Raw genomic sequence first — 24,569 nt, forward strand, 5'->3', positions numbered from 1 at the left:
TAGACATTTCCCGGATAGTGCAGTCACTCCAGAACATAAAATTTAAATTTTGGAAAAGAACTGATTATTATTTCTTTCGCTAATCCGTAAGTAAATTTCTGTCTACTGCATCATCCATCCATCTACAAACATGCCCAAATCCTTACCATACGAAACTCAAATGGACATCAAATCAGCAATAGAGCATGATGTATTGACTGATGTTGTTGCAAAACGGTTTGGAGTGCATCAAAACACCGTTATCAACTATGCAAATAAGTGGATGCCTAACCGGATTCGCAAGAAAGGTGGCAAACAACGCCTTGTAAGCGACATCACTCGTCGTCTAATCAAGCGAGAGGTCCTAAACGGCTCCTTAAGGACTGCCAAGGAGGTCCACCTGAAGTTGGAAGAGTTGGGCTATTCTATGTCGTACCAATCCGCTATTAACGCTTTGCATTCTGTGGAGATTTTTGCTGAGATAAAAAAGAAGAAGCCTTTACTCACTGCACAGCACAAGAAAGCTCGATTAGCTTGGGCTAAAAAGCATCAGTATTGGACCATTCACGACTGGCGACGTGTCATCTTCTCGGATGAAACCAAAATTAATATTTGGGGCTCGGATGGCTGTAAATACTACTGGAAGCGTAAAGGAGACCGTCTTCAGCCTCATCACATTGAAGTTACAGTGAAGCATGGTGGTGATGGTATCATGTTGTGGGGCTGTATAACCAGTGACGGACCCGGGTATGCATGTCAGATATATGATGGCACCATGAATTCAGAGGTATACCAAGAAATCCTTGGCACAAGCCTTAAAGACACGCTCGGGTACTATGGCCTAGATTGGAAATCATCCATTTTTCAACATGATAACGACCCAAAACACCGATCAAAGTCTACAAAACAGTATATGGAAGATAACAGCATGTGTTATATTGATGACTGGCCATCCCAAAGTCCTGATTTGAATCTAATTGAGCATATATGGCATCATCTCAAGCTGAAGCTAAGCATGTACGAACATAGAGCAAAAAGCATGCACGAACTGTGGCAGAGAGTGGAAAAGGAATGGATTTCCTTTACTAAAGGTCAATGTTTAAAGTATATCGACAGTATGCCAGAAAGAATACAAGCTGTCATTGCTGAAAAGGGCGGATCAACTAGATATTAATAAAGTCAAAATACCTCACAAATAGACCGAGGTTAAGTATCTGTCTCCTAATAGATCTCAGCTAATTATCTGAGTTTAAAATTTTGGTACACAGTAGTGTACATATGGATGACTTTATATTTCAAATTTGAAATGATTGAGCCAATTTCTCATGGAATTACATCAAAAATAAGTAAAAATCATTATACGTTTGTGAGGTATTTTGACCCACTGTATATGCGTCAGATTTGGCTTGATTCGCTTGTTATAGTGACCACCAGATCTTATAAAGTAGATCAGACTGTTTTGATAAAGGTAGAATAAAAATATAAAAAGATAAAATAAAAAGAGGTTTTACAATGAGGTGTAATAGCTTCAAGGGACTTCTTGCTCTTGATGTTAAATAAAATAAGAGATAGTTTGCCTCTTTAAAAGAATATTTATTTGATAAACAGAAAAAGTAAAATAAAGTAAGTTAAAAGCTAAGAAGTGAAGTAAGTAGTCTTTTTGTGATTATTATTTGGGGTTATTTATATGTTCTTGGATTTTATGATTTTGTTCTGTTTTTGGTATTTTGGGTGGTTGTTATAACATAAGAAGCGGTTGTTGTATAGTGCAAGGTGGTCATTGCAACTATAAGGCGTTCATTATACAGTGTGTTGCAAAACCCGGACACAAAAATTAAAAGACCATGCAAATCCTTATAAATCGTCGTCTAGTCGAGCTTTTAATTCGAAATTTCGCACAGGTATAGTGTCACATATATAGTACTTATGATCCAAATTTGGAGCGAAGAAATTAATGTATAACTGAGTTATGATCTTATGAGCTATTATCTTCGAAATTTACAGTAGGTCACAAAACTGCTGCAAGGAATTGCAAAATTCAGGTTTTACAGCTGGTTGTCCATGGGTACTGCACCAAACTATCTCAAACTTTGACTGTTTGTACCTCAATAGAAAGTGCGTTTATTCGTCGATTATCGGATATGGGCAATGTTTATTGGTGGAATTTGAGATCGCTAAAGGTAGTACTATGAACATCCGACATTTTTTACTTGTTCACATATGTTTGAAATGACGAATTTTAATACGACCCAACCGGTTGCTATCATAATTTTTCACATTCTTGACATGATTAGAATGATGCCAGTATATAAAAGCGCTTACAATTCCTTTATTTTAAATTTTATATTCCCTTATTTAAATTATTTCTCTTTTTTACCCTATCGTCAATCGCATGCCTAAACGGCTGTCAGAGGAGAAAATAAACGATTACAAACAGGCATTAACCGCATCCACATCAATGTATGATATTTCCAAGGAGCCTGGATTACATTAATCAACTGTTAGTAGATACTCTAGACGGCTGTTTTCAAGTAGGACAGTAAACACAGGTGGTAGACCTACAGTAGTCTCCAAAGTGACGAAGCGGTTAATCAAAAGAAAAGTCATGCAAAGGGTTCTAAAGGCTTCCAAAGAGGTATACCGGGAGCTGGTTGGATTTGGCTACGATATCTCATACCAGTCAGAAATTAACGTACTGAAATCAATGGAGTTCCATTTTCTGATAGAAAAAAAGAAGCCATTTCAGACAAAAACGCATACGTAGCATCAGTTAGAACGGGTCAAGGAGCATCAGGATTAGGCAATGAGTGACTGACAGCAAACAGTGTACTTTAATGAGACCAAGCTCAGCGTATAGGGCTTTGATGATGCTGATCACTATTGGAAACGGCCAAGTGACCTTTTTCAACATCATGACCTGGATTTTGTAACCCACCATGAAGCTAGCAAATTGATGTCCTGGTGTTGTATAACCTCTGAAGGACCAGGATATGCTTGCTAAATTTACGATGGAAACTTGAACTCGGGTGTTTACCAGCATATTTTGAACACTACGCTTCGTGATACTATGAAGTACTACAATTTCGACTGGTCCAACATTTAGTTTTAGCATGATAATAACACAAAGCACAAGGCATAATCTACAATAGCCTAGTTATGTAGTCACCAAGAGAGCTATGTTAACTATTGGCCAGCTTAGATCCCCGACTTAAATTCAATCAAGCACGTAGGACATCAATTGAAGTTGAAATTCAACTATTACGAATATAGAGCAAAGAACATGGATGTGTTTTGGGAACGAGTTGATGAAATATGAAACGACTTCCATAAAGATCTTTGCCAAGGACATGTAGATAACATTCCGGAAAGAACTCAAGAGATTATTAATAGAAAAGTAGGACCAACTAAATATTAATAAATAAGTTCATTCCGTTCAAATTTTCAAATTGCGCGCCTCATACTTCCTTCAATACTTATCCAATAGGGCATAAACTCTTTCGGATTTTTCAAGACATGTAGAAGATTTACTATGTGGGAACAGAGGCAGTTTGTGCCATTGTAACAGGATGTGCGCTACAAAAACCAAGAAAAATGGATTCCTTGCAGCAGTTTTGTGACCTACTGTATGTTTTTTTGGATAAAGTTTTTTTTTATTTAATATTTGATACTTCCACCTCCAGCTTTGATTACTGCCTTAATACATTTGGGCATACTTCTGTAGTATGGTTCTACACCATCTGGTGTAAAAGAATCCCATTCTTTGCATACCCTTTGCCATAGTTCATCAACATTGGCAGCACGGTTGTCATAACTATGCAGCTTGTGCTTCAAGTGCCTCCATAGATGCTCTATAGGGTTGAGGTCAGGGCTTTGTGCTGGCCAGTCCTGCAGTAATTGTATCCCTTTTCGCTTCATCCATCTCTTGGTATGCTTGGAGGTATGCTTAGGGTCATTGTCATGTTGGAAAATGACGTCCTTATGTTTCCAGCCATAGTAATCGAGCGTATCTTTGTATGTGATTCCCAATATATTGGTATAGGTTTGCGAGTTCATATTACCATCAAAGATTTGACAAGCATAACCTGTTGTAGAACAGAGTCTGATTATAACGGACATTGAATAATCGCAACTAAAAGAAGTATATTAAAATTGATAAAAGATAATAATCTAAATCTTTATTAAATAAAATATATTCTTCTTCTTTCTATATAAAACTATCACTATTAGATTCATTCTATAAAGTAAACATGAACACTAAATAAGTCATGATCTTTACTATTCATCATTTCTGTAAATGAATAATAATGGATCAGGTACCTAGTCAACTTTGATCTGACTGGAGGCATTTCATATAAATATATCTTTCCTCTCAATGAAGACGGGACAACTCTCCCAGATCAGTTAAAGAACAATAAGATCTATAAAAACAACGAATTAAAAATTTCCATAATCGATTCAGTGATCATTCTTCAATCAAACGTGTCAATGATTGGATCTACGCTCATAACTACTCATTTACCCGCCAATTGATAGAAGAATATAAATAGTAGACTTTGTAATGTTTTCTTTTTAACAATTAAGATTGTCTTAAATAAAGTTCAGTCTCAAAAAGTATTCTTTTGGTTTATCTTTGTTATTTCTTTTACTTTACCAGAACATAACATAACCAACCCCTTTTGCTGTCCTGCAACCCCACATCATCAGGGATCCACCTCCGTACTTTACTGTCTGCTTTACATGGTGTGGTCTGCTTACTGCCCCATCTTCTTTCCAAGTGTAAGGGTTGCTGTCTGGCCCAAAGATGTTTATTTTTGTTTCGTCAGAAAAGATAACCTTCTTCCAGTCATCAACAGTCCAATTTTGATGCGTCTTGCACCACTTAAGGCGGTTTTTTTGATGTTGGTCACTCAAGAATGGCTTGCTTTTCTTCAGTGTAGCTTTAAAGCCAAGTTCGTTCATCAGCCTTTTTGCTTGCCATTTGCTCATCGAGCATCCAATTGACTTCAAATAAGAACATACATCAGAAATAGACTTTAAGGCACCAGATCTTAGCTTTAAACAAAGGCCATTGGTGCGGAGTTTCTGGGTATATTTTGGCCTTCCGCCCTTAGGTCGGATATAGTCTGGTTCTGAGGTAGCCTTTAAGCGACGTACAGTACGATCAGAGACCCCAGTTTTTGCAGCAATAGTTGCTGTGGTTTCGTCGTTATGTAGGCAAATTTTGACGCTGTCAATCTTACTAGAGCTAATTCTGCGAGGCATTTTAAAAAATTGAGAGTGGGAAAAGTTACGTAGTGAGAAATATTTTTAAAATGTAAGAAACTTTAGTGGATTTATATACACCTTACAGACTGAGACTAGGGCTACAAGATGATGTAACTTTCATTTCACAACGTGTAACCCCTGTGATGTAATGATGAATAAAAGATGAATAACCTCTTTGACGTAAATGTGCTATATTAGTCTATGGCAAATCATGCTATAAATGACTAGAGTATGACGTCAATTCAGGCCACAGTTTAGCATAAAATAAATTTCTCTATCTAACGGTAGTTAAATTACGTCAATGCTGCTAATAGTCGTTGATCTATCCCATGAAAAGAGTTTTGTGTCCGGGTTTTGCAACGCACTGTAAACTGCAACGATTTAAATTCCGCCGTTTTGTTCTTGCGTGTTACAGTGTGACCTCTTTATTCGCTATTATTGTCACAACGTTCGTTGTGCTACAATAGATTGTCGTGTTCTTTATAGTATTGTATGTAAAAGGAAATATAAGTATATGGTCTTAAAGATTAGGTAGTAGATAATTGTCCCTTTATTTCTAATAATTATTGGGTCTATTTATATTACTTTACAGAACTGAGTTATATACAAGTATTGTCATAATTCATGAGTCATGTTGATATTGAATATAAACAACTCTCTTGTGAGTCATAGCTTGTAACTTGTTGAACATGAACATCATTAAAAGGAAAGCAACACAAATATCCATATATAGAATAAAAAGATATGACAACAACAAACAAAAAAAACAAATAGTACACATTACTGCCAGCATGACAATAGTAATTCGAATGGGCTTCTCCGGGAATCGAACCCGGGACCTCTCGCACCCTAAGCGAGAATTATACCACTAAACCAAGAAGCCACTTTTCTTTCGCTTTTGGTTAAAAAGGTAAATTTGGTTCTTTTTTGGAAAGCCGATATCTCTGTCAAATCAAGCCATCCATCAACAATTTTTACATCAATCGACTCCTTTTTATCTAAACTTTTATTTGGTTCAACTCTTATTGTCATATCTCCATTATCTGTTGCTTAATCTTTGGTCAAAGTTTGCAACCAAATGTCATCAACAAGAAATACTAGAGGTTCAAAAATCCTGAATGCCGCCGCCGGACCCAGCTCACCGGACTTAGAAGTCACCGTCCAAAATCTCAGTCACGCCCTTGAAGCGGTCACAGCTCGTCTCTCTGCTCTGGAACAGCTTAAGCTAGAGCTTGAAACCTTACGTGGTGAGAATGCTCGCCTAGCCGAAACCAACTTGGCTCAGGCCAATGAAATTGCTTCTCTGCGTGCCGAACTGGCCGCACAATCTGCCGGGGTCCCTACAAGCACCCCCAATTCAAATACCGCTGTTTCTTCTGCTGCCCGTTCAAATGGTGCTAAAGAGTCCGTTTCTTCGCCCCCTTTGGGTACTGCTGCCTCGTCTTGGGCTACCGTTGCTTCTCGTTCTGCCAAGAACAAACTCCGTCGTCGTGCTGCCGCTGCTCGTGGTTTCCAGCCTGTGTCTGGTGAACAAGGCTTCGAGTATGTTTACATACCTCGCTCTCGTAGGATGACCTACACTGAAGCTCGTCGTCGTCTCTCTCGCCTTGGTGTGGATAGCTGGCGCATCTTAGATGTGTGCTATCCAGCTCATTCTGTTGTCGGTCTCCTGGTACATCTGCAGTACAAGCCTGCCCTTCTGTCTCTGCTCGAAAAGGCCAAGATCCCTACCTTGGATACCTTTGATCCACTCGATCCTGACAACCTAGCCGATCCCAAGTTCGACTCTGTTTCTGCTGAAGAGCGTAGTCATGCCATCTCGCTCATCAATGATGACCGCTCTCGTAAGGCTTTGGAGCGCTTGCGCTATCCTGTTGCTCTTTCTGTCTCTCGCTACCTGTTAGCACAAGCCTTGGTCTCGGACGAGACAGTGTCTGAAGTGCTGTCTGCTAAGCAAGATCGACCCAAGACTGCTCGCCACTACGATGATATGACTGAAGACATGGCTCTTGACGACTATGAGCATCATCGTCCTGCATCGCGCTCTAGCTATGGATCCTTATAATGATGAGTAGTAATACTTGTCATTATAATATACCCTCGGTCTCACCATCTGGTATGGTCCCAGATCCGTCAACCCCTTCCTCTCCTTTGGTTTCTCCTGGTACTTATGGCTCCCATGGTCCATCAATTACTCCATCCTCCTCATCATCTTCTTTTATACCGCTCACTATCGGCTTGTGGAATGCCAATGGGCTTCAAGAATCCACAGCCGATGATCTACTTCGTCACTGCCAGTCGTTTTCCTTGGTCTTCATCACCGAAACCTGGTTGCTCCCGCCCCACAGGATCCGCACCTCTTGGACCCAGTTCAACCTGTATGGCTCTCCTGTGGTCAACAGCTATCGTGGCTCTCAAGGTGTCTCTGCTCTGGTCTCTCCTTCCTGTCCGATGGCTGTGGTACAGTTCCCGGTTCATACCAAGTATGCTCTGGGTCTGCGGTTGGGTCGCTCCTTGCGTCTCATCTGCCTGTATTTGCCCCCTTCCTTGTCCAACGACGAGGTCTCTTCTGTGTTGGTTTCGTTGCCCTTGACAGACGATACGATCATCTGTGGTGATCTGAACGCGCGTCTTGGTGCAATCACGGGTGATTCCGTGGCCAATGCTCGAGGTTCGGTGCTGCTTCGCTGGTGTGAAGAACATGGTCTATCCGTTCTGAACTCGACTCTCGCTCCTGGGGTGCCTACGTTCCTGTCCTATCGTGGTGGCCAAGTCAAGCAAAGTATGATCGACTACTTCTTGACCAACACGACCTCTGCTCTTCGGTCCCCTCGGATGCAAGTCTACAGCGATCTCTCTCTTGGCTCTGACCACAAACTGTTGTCCCTGTCCTTTGACTATGCAGTCCCTGATGGTTATCCATCGCAGCCCGTTCTCTCTTCTTCTAGTGCCCGTCGGCTATGGAACCTCTCTCGGTTGAAGGAACCCGATGTCTGTAGTCTGTACGTGGCCTCATTCCAGTCCTTGGCCGCTCCATTGGTTGATCAGTTCAAAGCTCTGAAGTCAAGTCCTCCTTCTGCTGCTCCGTCTATAGACGCTCTCAACGACTCTCTCAACGAAGCGATCTATAGTGCACTCGACAAGTCGGTTGGCTCTCGCTCTTCTCGACCTTCCCAATGGAAGCCATTCTGGAATGCGCACTTGCAAGAACTCGCCGATGTTCGTGAACATCACTATCGCAGGTGGCGTCGAGCCATTGGCATCGACAAGGCCTTGTGGTGGGATCGACATCAGGCCGCTCAAGTCCGGTTTCGCGCTGCTCTCAAGTCTGCCAAACGACTCTCTTGGCGTGCTTTCTGTGACTCTCTGGCCCGTGGCGAGCTTGCTCGTGCGATGTCGAAGGTGAAGGTGATTCGGAACCGACGACGTCAGCAGGTTGGGTTTACCCATCCTGACGGCCCTGCTGCAGGTGCGAGCGCGATGCGCCAACACCTTGCCTCGGTCTACTCTGGTGACGGTCTTCCGTCAAGGCGCCCTGACCCTCTGCCCTCTGTCTCTGGTATGGTGCCTTTTGACCTCGATAGTCAAGACCCTGGTATGCCTTCGTTCACTGCTGACAGTGTGGGTTCACTGATGCGACGTCTCCCTCTGCGTAAAGCTCCTGGTCCTGACCACTTGCGTACGGAGATGCTCCTCCCGATCAAGTCTGTCCTGGCCCCACTGCTCTCTTTGCTCTTCAGTATCTGCTACCAGTGGTCTTATACCCCTTCTCTCTGGCGTCAAGCACAGGTGGTCCCCATCTACAAAAAGGGTGATCCTACCTCGCCAGGGAACTATCGTCCAATCTCCTTGACCTCCATCGTCCGCAAACTCTTTGAGATGTGCCTCTTTCCCTCTGTTGAAGATGTCTCTCCTCCGCTCGATGTAGCTCAAGGTGGTTTCCGTCACCAGCGTAGTGCATTGGATCAAGCCCTCTGTCTCCATGATCTGATGCACTCTTACCGACGCCGACACAATCATTATCCTGTGGTCGCTTTCCTGGACATCAAGTCAGCCTATGATACAGTCGATCGTCGTATCATATGGCAATCGATGCTCGCCTCTTCTGCTCCTCTGTCCTTGGTGTCCCTGTTGGCCAACATGTTTGATGATGTCTCGGTGTCTGTGTTGTTGCAGAACAATGTCTCTGATCCGTTTGTGCCGAGTACAGGTGTCCTTCAGGGCTCTGTCTTGAGTCCTCACCTGTACTCGATCTATGTCAACACATTGCCGGCTTTGCTTCGTTCTGCTGCTTCTGCAACAACCACCTCGGTGTTCTCGGTGTCTCCTTCTGGTCCTCCTGGTCCTGGTGCTCTGGTTCCCGATGGTCTTCCCTTTGGTCCTTTGGTTGGTACTGCTGCTTTGTCTTCCTCGTCTCCGTCGCCCACACCCATCAACAGCCTGTTGTATGCGGATGATGTGGCGCTGGTTGGGTCTGCTCGCGAAGTTCGGCATATGCTGGACCTAGCACAGACCCATTCTCTGACTCTTGGTTACAAGTGGAGTCCACCAAAGTGTGCCGTTCTCAATGCACCTGCTGCTACCTCAAGTCGCTCTGTTCAGCTGTCTCTTTATGGACAAGATCTCCCTACAGCTGATGAGTTTACTTATCTTGGTGTGCCCTTTGATGGTAAAGGTATCTGTACCTCTGCTCTTATCAAGCATCGCTCGTCTGGTACCCTTGCTGCCATGGCTCAATTGCATTCGATGGGACTCAACCGTCAAGGCTTCCCTCTGCTGCTCTCTTCTCGTCTGTTCGCTTCGTTCATACGTCCTAAGCTTGAGTATGGTCTTGCCATTGCTCAGCTTACAAGAAAGGACTATGACGAGCTTAACCGTGCTCAAGACCGGTGTCTTCGTATGCTTGTCGGTGGCCATCGTACTGCATCAACCGTAGTGCTTAGGCACATTACCAATCTGCCGTCCATGTCTTTCCGTGCTGACACGTTGGTGCTCAAGTTCTGTCGTCGTGTTGAAGGTCTTGCAGATGATTGCCTCTTGTCTTTGCTGACGCAGTCTGTCCAAGTATCACTTCTGTCTCGGCTCCGTAATCGGCGTATTGTCCTCGACTGCCCTTCGGATGTATCCTCATCTTCTCGTCTTGCCTCTTGGCTTCGAAGGTATCGTCAAGACCAGTTCCATAGCTTCTTACAGTCCACCCCCCAGGTTCTGATTCGCGCTTGTCGCCCTGTTCTTAGGGTGGATCCCATCCTGTACTTGCCTGCCTCCCGTGCTGACCGGTCTCGTCTTGTCAGATGGCGCATGGGTTGGATCCCAGGCAAGCCTGCTCCCTGTTCCTGTGGTCTTGGCGATACTTCTCGCTCTCACTTGATGGTCTGCACCTTGGTTCCTTCTGCTCTCTGGTGTTGTCTGCCTGTGCCTCCACCTGGTTATGTGGGCCACCACATTGACTACGTGCTCAACTTGCTTCCTGTCTCTGCTGCTGCTCGGTGTCCGCCATATTGGTCCGCTCTGTGTCAGATCCTCTGTCATTTTGACAAGATCTGTCATCCTGACATCGAGTACAACTCATCTTCTCTGCCTGGTCAAGTCTGGATTGACAAGTCCTCTGCTGCTGCTACTCCATAATGACAAGCGCTCCGATCCACCCTCTGGCTTCTACCTCCCACTGCCAAACCATTTTAGTGCACGATGCGGAGGGGACCAAGGTGTTGACGAGTTGCTCAGTAGTTAGCGCTACCAATGGCTATCTCTCTCTCCTTTTTTTCGCTCTTGTGTGCTCTGCGAGTGTTTTTTGTTTCTTGTCTCTTCTTTTTGTTTCTTGAGTATGACTGTAATGATATTTATCGCTTGTCAATATACTCTTCATATATATTAATAAAAATCTTCGTCTAAACCAAGAAGCCACTTTTCTTTCGCTTTTGGTTAAAAAGGTAAATTTGGTTCTTTTTTGGAAAGCCGATATCTCTGTCAAATCAAGCCATCCATCAACAATTTTTACATCAATCGACTCCTTTTTATCAATACTTTTATTTGGTCTAACTCTTATTGCTATATCTTCCATACTTGTTGCTTAATCGTCGTTCAAAGTTTGCATCAAAATGTCGACAACAAGAAATACTAGAGGTTCTAAAAACCTGAATGCCGCCGCCGGACCCAGTTCACCGGACTTGGAAACAACAGTCCAAAATCTTAGTCACGCCCTTCAAGCGGTCACTGCTCGTCTCTCTGCTTTAGAAGAACTGAAGCTCGAACTGGAAACCTTGCGAGGTGAGAACGCTCGCCTTGCCGAAACAAACCGGTCTCAAGCCGACGAAATTGCTTCCTTGCGTGCCGAACTGGCCGCACACACTGCCGGGGTCCCTACAAACACCCCAAGTTCAAATGCCGCTGCTTCTTCTTCTGCTCCTCCTAATGGTGCTAAAGCGACCGTTCCTTCGCCCACCTTGGGTTCTGCTGCCTCGTCTTGGGCTACCGTTGCTTCTCGTTCTGCCAAGAACAAACTCCGTCGTCGTGCTGCTGCTGCTCGTGGTTTCCAGCCTGTGTCTGGTGAACAAGGTTTTGAATACGTTTACATACCTCGCTCTCGTAGGATGACCTACACTGAAGCTCGTCGTCGTCTCTCTCGTCTTGGTGTGGATAGCTGGCGCATCTTAGATGTGTGCTATCCTGCCCACTCTGTTGTCGGTCTCTTGGTACACTTACAGTACAAGCCTGCTCTTCTGTCCTTGTTGGAAAAGGCCAAGATTCCCACCTTGGATACCTTTGATCCACTCGATCCTGCTAACCTGGCTGACCCCAAGTTCCAATCTGTTTCTGCTGAAGAGCGTAGTCATGCCATCTCGCTCATCAATGATGACCGCTCTCGTAAGGCTTTGGAGCGCTTGCGCTATCCTGTTGCTCTTTCTGTCTCTCGCTACCTGTTAGCACAAGCCTTGGTCTCGGATGAGACAGTGTCTGAAGTGCTGTCTGCTAAGCAAGATCGACCCAAGACTGCTCGCCACTACGATGATATGACTGAAGACATGGCTCTTGATGACTATGATCATCACCGTCCTGCCTCTCGCTCCAGTTATGGATCCTTATAATGATGAGTAGTAATACTTGTCATTATAATATACCCTCGGTCTCACCATCTGGTATGGTCCCAGATCCGTCAACCCCTTCCTCTCCTTTGGTTTCTCCTGGTACTTATGGCTCCCATGGTCCATCAATTACTCCATCCTCCTCATCATCTTCTTTTATACCGCTCACTATCGGCTTGTGGAATGCCAATGGGCTTCAAGAATCCACAGCCGATGATCTACTTCGTCACTGCCAGTCGTTTTCCTTGGTCTTCATCACCGAAACCTGGTTGCTCCCGCCCCACAGGATCCGCACCTCTTGGACCCAGTTCAACCTGTATGGCTCTCCTGTGGTCAACAGCTATCGTGGCTCTCAAGGTGTCTCTGCTCTGGTCTCTCCTTCCTGTCCGATGGCTGTGGTACAGTTCCCGGTTCATACCAAGTATGCTCTGGGTCTGCGGTTGGGTCGCTCCTTGCGTCTCATCTGCCTGTATTTGCCCCCTTCCTTGTCCAACGACGAGGTCTCTTCTGTGTTGGTTTCGTTGCCCTTGACAGACGATACGATCATCTGTGGTGATCTGAACGCGCGTCTTGGTGCAATCACGGGTGATTCCGTGGCCAATGCTCGAGGTTCGGTGCTGCTTCGCTGGTGTGAAGAACATGGTCTATCCGTTCTGAACTCGACTCTCGCTCCTGGGGTGCCTACGTTCCTGTCCTATCGTGGTGGCCAAGTCAAGCAAAGTATGATCGACTACTTCTTGACCAACACGACCTCTGCTCTTCGGTCCCCTCGGATGCAAGTCTACAGCGATCTCTCTCTTGGCTCTGACCACAAACTGTTGTCCCTGTCCTTTGACTATGCAGTCCCTGATGGTTATCCATCGCAGCCCGTTCTCTCTTCTTCTAGTGCCCGTCGGCTATGGAACCTCTCTCGGTTGAAGGAACCCGATGTCTGTAGTCTGTACGTGGCCTCATTCCAGTCCTTGGCCGCTCCATTGGTTGATCAGTTCAAAGCTCTGAAGTCAAGTCCTCCTTCTGCTGCTCCGTCTATAGACGCTCTCAACGACTCTCTCAACGAAGCGATCTATAGTGCACTCGACAAGTCGGTTGGCTCTCGCTCTTCTCGACCTTCCCAATGGAAGCCATTCTGGAATGCGCACTTGCAAGAACTCGCCGATGTTCGTGAACATCACTATCGCAGGTGGCGTCGAGCCATTGGCATCGACAAGGCCTTGTGGTGGGATCGACATCAGGCCGCTCAAGTCCGGTTTCGCGCTGCTCTCAAGTCTGCTAAGCGTCTCTCTTGGCGTGCTTTCTGTGACTCTCTGGCCCGTGGCGAGCTTGCTCGTGCGATGTCGAAGGTGAAGGTGATTCGGAACCGACGACGTCAGCAGGTTGGGTTTACCCATCCTGACGGCCCTGCTGCAGGTGCGAGCGCGATGCGCCAACACCTTGCCTCGGTCTACTCTGGTGACGGTCTTCCGTCAAGGCGCCCTGACCCTCTGCCCTCTGTCTCTGGTATGGTGCCTTTTGACCTCGATAGTCAAGACCCTGGTATGCCTTCGTTCACTGCTGACAGTGTGGGTTCACTGATGCGACGTCTCCCTCTGCGTAAAGCTCCTGGTCCTGACCACTTGCGTACGGAGATGCTCCTACCCATCAAGTCTGTCCTGGCCCCACTGCTCTCTTTGCTTTTCAGTATCTGCTACCAGTGGTCTTATACCCCTTCTCTCTGGCGTCAAGCACAGGTGGTCCCCATCCACAAAAAGGGTGATCCTACCTCGCCAGGGAACTATCGTCCAATCTCCTTGACCTCCATCGTCCGCAAGCTCTTTGAGATGTGCCTCTTTCCCTCTGTTGAAGATGTCTCTCCTCCGCTCGATGTAGCTCAAGGTGGTTTCCGTCACCAGCGTAGTGCATTGGATCAAGCCCTCTGTCTCCATGATCTGATGCACTCTTACCGACGCCGACACAATCATTATCCTGTGGTCGCTTTCCTGGACATCAAGTCAGCCTATGATACAGTCGATCGTCGTATCATATGGCAATCGATGCTCGCCTCTTCTGCTCCTCTGTCCTTGGTGTCCCTGTTGGCCAACATGTTTGATGATGTCTCGGTGTCTGTGTTGTTGCAGAACAATGTCTCTGATCCGTTTGTGCCGAGTACAGGTGTCCTTCAGGGCTCTGTCTTGAGTCCTCACCTGTACTCGATCTATGTCAACACATTGCCGGCTTTGCTTCGTTCTGCTGCTTCTGCAACAACCACCTCGGTGTTCTCGGTGTCTCCTTCTGGTCCTCCTGGTCCTGGTGCTCTGGTTCCCGATGGTCTTCCCTTTGGTCCTTTGGTTGGTACTGCTGCTTTGTCTTCCTCGTCTCCGTCGCCCACACCCATCAACAGCCTGTTGTATGCGGATGATGTGGCGCTGGTTGGGTCTGCTCGCGAAGTTCGGCATATGCTGGACCTAGCACAGACCCATTCTCTGACTCTTGGTTACAAGTGGAGTCCACCAAAGTGTGCCGTTCTCAATGCACCTGCTGCTACCTCAAGTCGCTCTGTTCAGCTGTCTCTTTATGGACAAGACCTGCCTACAGCTGATGAGTTTACTTATCTTGGTGTGCCCTTCAATGGTCAGGGTATCTCCACTTCTGCTTTGATTAAGCATCGCTCATCCGGTACTATTGCTGCCATGGCTCAGCTGCACTCAATGGGTCTCAATCGCCAAGGCTTCCCTCTGTTGCTCTCTTCTCGTCTGTTCGCTGCTTTCATACGTCCTGAGCTTGAGTATGGCCTTGCCATTGCTCAGCTTACAAGAAAGGACTATGACGAACTCAATCGTGCTCAAGACCGATGCTTACGAATGCTTGTCGGTGGTCATCGAACAGCCTCGACTGTGGTCCTCCGTCACATCACAAACTTGCCGTCGATGTCTTTCCGCGCTGACACACTGGTTCTCAAGTTCTGCCGTCGTTTTGAGGGTCTGCCTGATGATTGTCTCCTGTCTTTGCTTGCCCAGTCTGTACCTGTATCTCATCTGTCTCGTCTCCGTAAACGGAAAATCGTCCTCGACTGCCCTTCGGATGTCTCATCATCTTCTCGTCTTGCCTCTTGGTTGCGTAAGTATCGTCAGGACCAGTTTCAAAGCTTTCTACAGTCCACCCCCAGGTTCTTATCCGCGCTTGTCGTCCTGTTCTTAGGGTGGATCCCATCCTGTACTTGCCTGCCTCCCGTGCTGACCGGTCTCGTCTCATAAGATGGCGCATGGGTTGGATCCCAGGCAAGCCTGATCCCTGTTCCTGTGGTCTTGGCGATACTTCTCGCTCTCACTTGATGGTCTGCACCTTGGTTCCTTCTGCTCTCTGGTGTTGTCTGCCTGTGCCTCCACCTGGTTATGTGGGCCACCACATTGACTACGTGCTCAACTTGCTTCCTGTCTCTGCTGCTGCTCGGTGTCCGCCATATTGGTCCGCTCTGTGTCAGATCCTCTGTCATTTTGACAAGATCTGTCATCCTGACATCGAGTACAACTCATCTTCTCTGCCTGGTCAAGTCTGGATTGACAAGTCCTCTGCTGCTGCTACTCCATAATGACAAGCGCTCCGATCCACCCTCTGGCTTCTACCTCCCACTGCCAAACCATTTTAGTGCACGATGCGGAGGGGACCAAGGTGTTGACGAGTTGCTCAGTAGTTAGCGCTACCAATGGCTATCTCTCTCTCCTTTTTTTCGCTCTTGTGTGCTCTGCGAGTGTTTTTTGTTTCTTGTCTCTTCTTTTTGTTTCTTGAGTATGACTGTAATGATATTTATCGCTTGTCAATATACTCTTCATATATATTAATAAAAATCTTCGTCTAAACCAAGAAGCCACTTTTCTTTCGCTTTTGGTTAAAAAGGTAAATTTGGTTCTTTTTTGGAAAGCCGATATCTCTGTCAAATCAAGCCATCCATCAACAATTTTTACATCAATCGACTCCTTTTTATCTAAACTTTTATTTGGTTTAACTCTTATTGTCATATCTCCATTATCTGTTGCTTAATCTTTGGTCAAAGTTTGCATCCAAATGTCATCAACAAGAAATACTAGAGGATCAAAAATCCTGAATGCCGCCGCCGGACCCAGCTCACCGGACTTGGAAGTCACTGTCCAGAATCTCAGTCACGCCCTTGAAGCGGTCACAGCTCGTCTCTCTGCTCTGGAACAGCTTAAGCTAGAGCTTGAAACCTTACGTGGTGAGAATGCTCGCCTAGCCGAAACCAACTTGGGATCTATGAAAGATTTACCGTCCATCTACTATAAATATATATACAAACTCCGCGTGCGGAGTTTGGTATGCTTAATATGGTAATTGGGGTCACAGAACACGATTACATCATTTTTAAGCGGAGTTTATTAAGCCAAAATTGGCCAATTGCGAGATCTACTAAGAACAGTCATTTTTTCTTCCTTCTTCATTACTTCACTCAAGAGGGATGACAAGTAGAAGGTCATTAAAAAAGTCCGGACCGAGATACGACTTCTGCAGGTCGAGAAAAACAGCTCCAAAAACCAAAAATTGTATGACAAAGAGGCTTGCGAAACGAGAATCGGCAAATCAACATTTGTGGTTATTGGGTTTTGCTAATGGCTTCTCATTCTAAAGGCGTTGGTTCGATTCCCGGTGGACGCTCAGCAAACATAGTCTACTTTTTGCATTATTTTTGGGTCTAAGTAACTTATTTTTTTTTTGGAAATATCAAAAGTTTTCGGAAAACTTTTATCGGTTCAGTATGGTAAAACGAATTCCCGTTGCGGAGATGCTGCCTATCTATCGGCTGATTTCGGACAGATAACAAAACATGTAAAAAAAAATATAAAAAGGCCTGTTATTTCTGTTTTTTTTTCTTTCCTTCATCTTTTTATCAGTTTTATCAATCTCCAATGTCTTCTAACGCTGCTAACAACATGCCAACTCTTGCATACATCGCTGAAAGAACTATGACGGCTGAATGTACATTGAAGTAAGTTTAGTTTTTAAGTGGGAGGGAAAATAACTAAAGGCAACTGGTAAAAGTTACTTGAAGGAGAACGGTGCCTTTTTTTCATCGCGCAAGTGCAAGGAAGGCTCCGAAATGCGCTTGAACCAGTCCAGCAGGGATGGATTCTTTTGGCGATGCGGCTCAACCACCTGTGCGTGCGGTCGTAGCCGTATTTCTTACCTGGATGGATCCTTCTTTCAAGGTCGCAAGTCAATTATCCATCAAACACTGTTAGTAGTGTATCTCTTTCTGCTGCAAGTTCCAAACGGAACAATATCTACCATGACTGGACTTAGCCTGCCAACTGTCCACAGCATTGTCAAAGGGATGGTTGTAAGTTTGATGTCGTCGGACTTTAAAATTTCTAATTTCCTTATTTGGAAATCGACGATTTTCGGAATATGAATGCTATAATCGATATAGTATAATAGCATTATGCATGTCGTTGTCCAGAATGGATAAGGTGTCGTCTTTGTATGAAGAGGGTCGCATGTTCGACCCTTGTGTGTGTCATTTTTTTCTGAGAGTTTTAGCAGTCGTTTTTTATGTCTGAATTTTTGCTTTTTGTGACTTAACTATTTTAAATAAATTTTTTTTTATTTCGCGTTTCCCCCCTGTTTTTTTTCCCCTTTTTTTTTTTCTTCCCTTTTTACATCTTTCAAATTAAAGTTAGTATATCATGTCTTTTATCAATATCTCTACCGCAAACTACACCAATCCTGCTGGTATTCGCCGTCAAAGACCTGTTACTTCCTCCAACAACCCCATTGTTATCGTTGATTCTGATGATGAAGTTGAAGAAATAGAGTTAGAAACCGAACAAACTTCAGATTTGGATCAAGAAGTTATTTCTATCAATAATGACGACAATGAAGAATTATTGGAAATAGAAGCTTTCGAAGTTGACGATGAGTCACATAATAGTAATATTTTGCCGGATAATTGGAGCAGAGATCAAAACGTTCCCATTATGACAACCAGAACTTTTTTTTTAACTTTTGGAACTGAAGAAGCGTGTATGCAGTAAGTACAAAAGTATAACAAAGTACTCTTGTATGCAATATTAGTAACTCTTTTTTTTTTATAAATTAGGTTCTTTATTAACAATGGAATTTATTATGGAAGCAACACAGTTTATCGTTGTAATGGTGATGAAGGAAGTGTTCATGTTGGAGATGCAATGGAATCATAATTAACCAGGAAACAGGTGAGAAGCGTTGCAATGGATGTCAAGTTGCTGTACGAAATGCTTCCTTTTTTAGTAATCGCAGCTTACCAACCTATGATACGCTATCCATCCTTTACTTTTGGAGCTTGAAAGTACGTCGCATGACAATTTCTACCATGGTTGGATGCTCACCATATGCTGTACGTGAAACTTTGAAAGATTGGTACCAGATTTTACAAGAAGATTTACAGCAGAACGACTGCAAAATCGGTGGTTATGATGTGGATGGAAATCCAATCGTGGTAGAAATGGATGAATCAAAGTTTGGTAAAAGAAAGTATCATCGAGGACATCGTGTGGAGGGTGTTCGGGTGGTAGGTGGTGTTGAAAAAACACCTGAACGAAAGTGTTTTCTTGTGGTAGTAAATAATAGAAACACTGAAACGATGGATACAATCATTCGAAATTATGTTGCCGATGGTTCCATAGTACATACAGATTGTTGGAGAGCATATGAAAATATGGTAAACCTTGGAATGAACTTGGTACATCAAACTGTCAATCACAGTGTGACATTTCGTGACGGCGATGTCCATACCAACACAATCGAAGGTAAGCATAAAATTGGAGTGTACAAGCGTTTATAGCTTTAGTTTAATAAAATTTTTCTAGGAACTTGGAATGGAATAAAAATCAATGTAACTCCTGCCCTTAGAACAAAGAAAATGGTACCTTGGCTGCTTATCGAATTTATTTGGCGAAGAAAGCACCATAACGATATTTTTGGGGGTATCATTGATTGCCTTAAGAATGTCAGTTTTGATCGAGCTCAGCGTAACCCAGCATGGTTAACTGAGCTTGCTGCAGAAGAATAATAACAATAAAAAAAAATTAAACAAAGCTCAATAAAAATGTCCTCAATAATATTACCTACAGAGAGCAAGCATTATTAATATACTTCGTCAAAAAATATCCAAAAGCATTACCATTGTTATTTTGTAATAAGTTTGGTTTGGGTTGAATGCTTTAGATGAGTTTTTCTTGAAAAATTTTAAAATAAGGTACTGTAGTGACCACCAGATCTTTTAGTTACGATCAAATAAAGGTAAAGATAAAAAATAAAGGGATCAGGAACTTTTTATGAGAAGGTTGCCTGTTTATTGAATAAAATATATAAAATAAAATGTGAGTAGAACTGTACTGTCCTTTTTCTTCATCTAAATAGTTAGGATATCTATATTGTTAATTTTTTTTTCTTTTCGACTTTTTTCATTTTTTTGACTTCTTTCATTTTTTGACTTCTTTGTCACACTATAATCAGTTAAATAAAATAAAACCTATACAAAAAAAAGGATACACAAAGGAATCAATTTAAAAAAAAATGGCTCCTACATAAACACGCCTACAGCATTCGAACAAAAATACCGATTGCATGTTTCGAACAGGTGATATCTTCTTTCGGAAGTAGGCACTTTAACCATTCCAGACAATGACTGGCATAATTTAAGTATGTTTTACCAGTTATGTGCTTCATAGTCCGAAAATTTCCGATTTCCAAATAAGGAAATTGGAAATTTTAAAGTCCGACGGTATCAAACTTACAATTAACCTTGTCAAAGATATCTATCAAGTAATGGAGGCAGATCTTCGAATTGAAGATGTTCAAGTTGGTACGTGATGCTTTGTTGATATCAGAGTATGTAATTAATTAGTCATACTTAGGTGGGGTTGGCAGTAATGGACAGTCAATTGTTGTTGAAATAGATGAGAGCAAATTTGGTAAAAGAAAGTACAATAAGGGAAAGAGGGTAGACGGTGTTTGGGTTGTTGGAGGTGTAGAGCGCACGCCCGAACGTAAGGTGTTCTTGCTGACGGTACCTAACCGCAACCAAAATACCTTGAAGCTCATAATCGATACTTTTGCTAAGGATGGTAACATTTGAAATATGTATATACTTGATGATCAGTGCACCTAACCCTTGTTTACAGGCTCGCTTGTCATGGTAGACTGCTGGAAAGGCCATAAGGGGATTGACAGCGATCCAAGCCGAAATTTAGTTGTTCAAACGGTCAATCACTCCAAAGCATTTCGCGATCCAAAGACAGGTGCCTGCACTAACACAATAGAAGGTACATACTTGTGTAGATCATAGAATTCTTAAACAATGCTAACAACCTGCTATTAGGTACTTGGAATGGTATCAAACGAGGAGTGACCAGCCGTCATCGCACAGCATCGATGATGCCATGGAAATTAGTGGAATTCATCTGGCGAAGAAAACATGCTGGCAATCACTGGAAGGCAATGCTTGCTTGCTTTTCGCAAGTGTCGTTCACCAGAGCAGGCATTGCCGACCAAGGTCCATTGGTATCGTTGCTCACAACCGGGCTAAATGAAAGATTTACCGTCCATCGTTTTGGAAGGCTGTAGCGGAGCTAAACTTGAGTGTACAGACGTGTTCTATACATCATTTGAAAGCCTGGATCGTCTATTTTTAGATAATGTAACCTTTATTTCCAAAAATGGTAATATGCGGAAATAAATGGGGAAAAAAAATAGGCGCTATAAGCCCTGATTTTTATGGTTATCAATGAAAATTTTATTTGTTTATTTTAAGCAGTTCGGAGTTTTTTACGGGTGTAGTAGGTGCAGAGGTATCATTTCCGTCAGATTCGCTATTGGGATCTTCATCTGAGATAAAAATAAATGGCTCTTCATCGCCCTGATCACCAGTGGCATCTTCTAGGACGGTTGTCAGCAAAGATACCAATGGGCCTTGGTTGGCAATACCTGCTCTAGTGAATGACACTTGCGAAAAACAAGCATTGCCTTCCAGTGATTGTCAGCATGTTTTCTTCGCCAGATGAATTCCACTAATTTCCATGGCATCATCGATGCTGTGCGATGACGGCTGGTCACTCCTCGTTTGATACCATTCCAAGTGCCTAATAGCTGGTTGTTAGCATCGTTTAAGAACTCTATGATCTATAAAAGTACGTACCTTCAATGGTGTTTGTGCAGGCACCTGTCTTTGGATCGCGAAACGTTTTGGAATGATTGACTGTTTGAACAATAAGACTTCGGCTTGGATCGCTGTCGATCCCTTTATATCCTTTCCAACAGTCTACCATGACATGTGAGCCTGTCAACAAGGGTTAGGTACACTGATCATCTAGCATATACATATTGTAATCGTTACCATCCTTAACAAAAGTATCGATTATGAGCTTCAAGGTATTTTGGTTGCGGTTAGGTACCGTCAGCAAGAACACCTTACGTTCGGGCGTACGCTCTACGCCTCCAACAACCCAAACACCATCGACTCTCTTCCCCTTGTTGTACTTTCTCTTGCCAAACTTGCTTTCATCTATCTCTACGACAATAGGCTGTCCAGCACTATCAACCCCACCTAAGTATGATTTATTAATTACATACTCTAGTATAAACAAAGCACCACGTACCAACTTGGACATCTTCAATTCGAAGATCTGCCTCCATTACTTGATAGACGTCTTTAACAATGTTACGAACAGTTGGCAAACTAAGACCAGTCATGGTGGATATTGTTCCGTTCGGAACTTGAAGCAAAAAGAGGTACACTACTAATAGTGTTTGATGGATGATGGACTTGCGACCTTGAAAGAAGGATCCATCCAAGTAAGAAATGCGGCTACGCCCACACGCACAGGTGGTTGAGCCGCATCTCCAAAAGAATCCATCCCGGCTGGACTGGTTCAAGCGCATTTCAGAGCCTTCTTTACATTTGCGCGAAGAAAAAAAGGCACCGTTCTCCTTCAAATAACTTTTACCAGTTGCCTTTAATTACTTTCCCTCCCAGTTAAAAAATAAACTTACTTCAATGTACATTCAGCCGTCATGGTTCTTTCTGCGATGCAAGCAAGAGTTGGCATGTTGTTAGCAGCGTTAGAAGACATTGGAGATTGATAAAATTGATAAAAAGATGAAGGAAAGAAAAAAAAAAGAAATGGTCGGCCTTTTTACAGTGGCCGTCAAAACTGGTCGCATGTTTTCATATTTTGCCTATACGCGCTATCTTCTTCTTCATTTCTTAGTCTATAGCAATGAAATATACTTCATTCGAAAGAGCAAACTCTGGACAATTATATGGTAACACAGACATCACAGTAGAGCCAGTATACTGGTAGTAATTGGCACTTAAAGTCCGACGGTACATACGACCAGTTTTGACGGCATTTATAAGTCAACATTTTTACACACTTTATTTAAAAAAATTAATATTTAGTCCAACGACCTTTTGCTTTAATAACTGCAGCACACCTTTTCGGCATACTTTCGATGTATTTTTGGCATTCTTCTTTGGAAATGGCATACCAGGTCTGACCTATACGCTCCCATAGCTCATGCATACTAGTTGGTGGTGCCTCATAGATATGAAATAGCTCTCTCTTTAAATGAGCCCACATATGCTCTATGGGATTTAGGTCTGGTGATCGAGGAGGCCATTCCAATGCTTCAAATGGCTGCTGGTCAATCCATTCTTTCACTACCTTCGATGTATGCTTCGGATCATTGTCCTGCTGAAACACCATTTTGGAGGAATCCAAGCCATAACTTTCCATTGTCTTGAGTAAGTCATCTTTTAAGACCTCAAGGTAGCCTTCGCTATTCATACGATGACCAACATCAACTATCCACCCAACTCCTTCCCATGTAATGCAGCTCCAGACCATGATATTGCCGCCTCCATGCTTGACGGTTTGCTGTACATGTCGCGAGTTCAATTCCTCATGGGGTAGTTTCCATGCATAAGCCTTTCCGTCGGATGCAAAACGATTTACTTTAGTCTCATCAGAGAATATGACCCGTTTCCAGTCATCCACAGTCCAATGTTGGTGCGATTTGGCCCACTGAAGGCGTTTCACGATGTTTTGGCTGCGTAGCAAAGGTTTTTGAGGCTTGACAAACGCTATAAAGCCAGCTTTTTTAAGAACGCGGCGTACGGTACTGTCACTTACTGACATTCCAAATTCTTCTTTTAGAGCTTTTTGGATCTCTACAGCGTTATTTTTTCTTCCTAAGGTGACTAATCTCCGGATGTAGTTCACCATGCGTTGGCTAATTAGAGATGGGCGACCACCTTCATCAACATTTCCACTCATCTTAAGAGATGAGCGGTAATTCTGAACAGTGGTACGACTAACACCAACTTGTTTCGCTATTTTGCTGTTTGACTTCTTGAATCTCAGCAATGAGTAGATGCTGTTTACTTTGTCATTTGAAATTGCACGCATGTCGGATCTGCAATGGTATAATGTCTTAATGGAGTGCTGCAATTTAACAAAAAAACACTTACATGTAAATAATATTACGATGAAAGAAGAAAGAGAAGAAAAAATATGAAAAAATTGCAATTAAGCCACATTTTTGTGACTATATTATGTTACTTACAAACGCCGTCAAAACTGGTTGCATGTACCGTCGGACTTTAAGTGCCAATTACTACCAGTATACTGGCTCTACGGCGTTGTTTGTACTACCAGCTAATTGTCCAGAGCTTGCTCTTTCGAATGGTGTATATATCATTGTAATAAGCCAAGAAATAAAGTAGAAGGTAGTGCGTATAGGCAAAATATGAAAACATGCGACCAGTTTTGACGGCCACTGTATATCTTTTTTACATGTTTTGTTATCTGTCCGAAACCAGCCGATAGATAGACAACATCTCCGCAACGGGGATTCGTTTTACCATACAGAACTGATAAGATTTTTCCGAAAACTTTTGATATTTCCAAAAAAAATAGTAAGTTACTTAGACCCAAAAATAATGCAAAAAGTAGACTATGTTTGCTGAGCGTCTACCGGGAATTGAACCAACGCCTTCAAAATGAGAATTATTATCATAACCTGTTCACCACGAATGCTAATTTGCCGATTTTCGTTTCACAAGCTTTTTTGTCATGCAATTGCTAATTTTTGGACACTGCAAATAATAGCTAATATTACTCGAATATTAAGAGCTTAGTATTACTAATTTTAAGACTCCTTTTTTTTAAAAGTTAATAGATCATTCAAAATCATAGATTTTCTACTGCAAAT

General features: G+C 43.3%; 11 protein-coding genes and 1 non-coding gene across 12 annotated transcripts; 8 read left to right on the forward strand and 4 right to left on the reverse strand.

Moving 5' to 3' along the window:
• Positions 1 to 130: 130 nt before the first annotated feature.
• RO3G_05921 (uncharacterized protein) lies at positions 131 to 1,153 on the forward strand (the record flags this gene model as incomplete). The annotated part of the gene is made up of 1 exon (XM_067660511.1): positions 131 to 1,153. One exon carries the CDS (start codon positions 131 to 133, stop codon positions 1,151 to 1,153), a length of 1,023 nt encoding a protein of 340 aa, XP_067516612.1.
• Positions 1,154 to 3,633: 2,480 nt separating this feature from the next.
• RO3G_05922 (uncharacterized protein) lies at positions 3,634 to 4,095 on the reverse strand (the record flags this gene model as incomplete). The annotated part of the gene is made up of 1 exon (XM_067660512.1): positions 3,634 to 4,095. The coding sequence occupies one exon, from the start codon at positions 4,093 to 4,095 to the stop codon at positions 3,634 to 3,636; it is 462 nt and encodes a 153-aa protein (XP_067516613.1).
• Positions 4,096 to 4,626: 531 nt separating this feature from the next.
• RO3G_05923 (uncharacterized protein) lies at positions 4,627 to 5,241 on the reverse strand (the record flags this gene model as incomplete). The annotated part of the gene is made up of 1 exon (XM_067660513.1): positions 4,627 to 5,241. The coding sequence occupies one exon, from the start codon at positions 5,239 to 5,241 to the stop codon at positions 4,627 to 4,629; it is 615 nt and encodes a 204-aa protein (XP_067516614.1).
• Positions 5,242 to 6,055: 814 nt separating this feature from the next.
• RO3G_19062 lies at positions 6,056 to 6,127 on the reverse strand. The gene has a single exon. It is a non-coding gene; the product is annotated as a tRNA-Pro (tRNA).
• A 195-nt stretch (positions 6,128 to 6,322) lies between these two features.
• On the forward strand, positions 6,323 to 7,309 carry RO3G_05924 (uncharacterized protein; the record flags this gene model as incomplete). Its single annotated transcript, XM_067660514.1, has 1 exon — positions 6,323 to 7,309. One exon carries the CDS (start codon positions 6,323 to 6,325, stop codon positions 7,307 to 7,309), a length of 987 nt encoding a protein of 328 aa, XP_067516615.1.
• Positions 7,310 to 7,695: 386 nt separating this feature from the next.
• On the forward strand, positions 7,696 to 10,872 carry RO3G_05925 (uncharacterized protein; the record flags this gene model as incomplete). The annotated part of the gene is made up of 1 exon (XM_067660515.1): positions 7,696 to 10,872. The coding sequence occupies one exon, from the start codon at positions 7,696 to 7,698 to the stop codon at positions 10,870 to 10,872; it is 3,177 nt and encodes a 1,058-aa protein (XP_067516616.1).
• A 473-nt stretch (positions 10,873 to 11,345) lies between these two features.
• On the forward strand, positions 11,346 to 12,332 carry RO3G_05926 (uncharacterized protein; the record flags this gene model as incomplete). Its single annotated transcript, XM_067660516.1, has 1 exon — positions 11,346 to 12,332. One exon carries the CDS (start codon positions 11,346 to 11,348, stop codon positions 12,330 to 12,332), a length of 987 nt encoding a protein of 328 aa, XP_067516617.1.
• A 386-nt stretch (positions 12,333 to 12,718) lies between these two features.
• RO3G_05927 (uncharacterized protein) lies at positions 12,719 to 15,894 on the forward strand (the record flags this gene model as incomplete). Its single annotated transcript, XM_067660517.1, has 2 exons — positions 12,719 to 15,422; positions 15,584 to 15,894. 2 exons carry the CDS (start codon positions 12,719 to 12,721, stop codon positions 15,892 to 15,894), a joined length of 3,015 nt encoding a protein of 1,004 aa, XP_067516618.1.
• Positions 15,895 to 18,001: 2,107 nt separating this feature from the next.
• On the forward strand, positions 18,002 to 19,365 carry RO3G_05928 (uncharacterized protein; the record flags this gene model as incomplete). The annotated part of the gene is made up of 4 exons (XM_067660518.1): positions 18,002 to 18,245; positions 18,415 to 18,484; positions 18,585 to 19,102; positions 19,163 to 19,365. The coding sequence occupies 4 exons, from the start codon at positions 18,002 to 18,004 to the stop codon at positions 19,363 to 19,365; spliced, it is 1,035 nt and encodes a 344-aa protein (XP_067516619.1).
• Positions 19,366 to 20,123: 758 nt separating this feature from the next.
• Positions 20,124 to 20,433, forward strand: RO3G_05929 (uncharacterized protein; the record flags this gene model as incomplete). Its single annotated transcript, XM_067660519.1, has 2 exons — positions 20,124 to 20,160; positions 20,213 to 20,433. The coding sequence occupies 2 exons, from the start codon at positions 20,124 to 20,126 to the stop codon at positions 20,431 to 20,433; spliced, it is 258 nt and encodes an 85-aa protein (XP_067516620.1).
• A 525-nt stretch (positions 20,434 to 20,958) lies between these two features.
• Positions 20,959 to 22,046, reverse strand: RO3G_05930 (uncharacterized protein; the record flags this gene model as incomplete). The annotated part of the gene is made up of 5 exons (XM_067660520.1): positions 20,959 to 20,979; positions 21,127 to 21,299; positions 21,493 to 21,633; positions 21,691 to 21,900; positions 21,953 to 22,046. 5 exons carry the CDS (start codon positions 22,044 to 22,046, stop codon positions 20,959 to 20,961), a joined length of 639 nt encoding a protein of 212 aa, XP_067516621.1.
• Positions 22,047 to 22,989: 943 nt separating this feature from the next.
• On the forward strand, positions 22,990 to 23,100 carry RO3G_05931 (uncharacterized protein; the record flags this gene model as incomplete). The annotated part of the gene is made up of 1 exon (XM_067660521.1): positions 22,990 to 23,100. The coding sequence occupies one exon, from the start codon at positions 22,990 to 22,992 to the stop codon at positions 23,098 to 23,100; it is 111 nt and encodes a 36-aa protein (XP_067516622.1).
• Between the last annotated feature and the right edge of the window lie 1,469 nt (positions 23,101 to 24,569).

This window comes from Rhizopus delemar, genomic scaffold (assembly GCF_000149305.1).
Source record: "Rhizopus delemar RA 99-880 supercont3.4 genomic scaffold, whole genome shotgun sequence".
NCBI classification, from domain to species: Eukaryota; Fungi; Mucoromycota; class Mucoromycetes; order Mucorales; family Rhizopodaceae; genus Rhizopus; species Rhizopus delemar.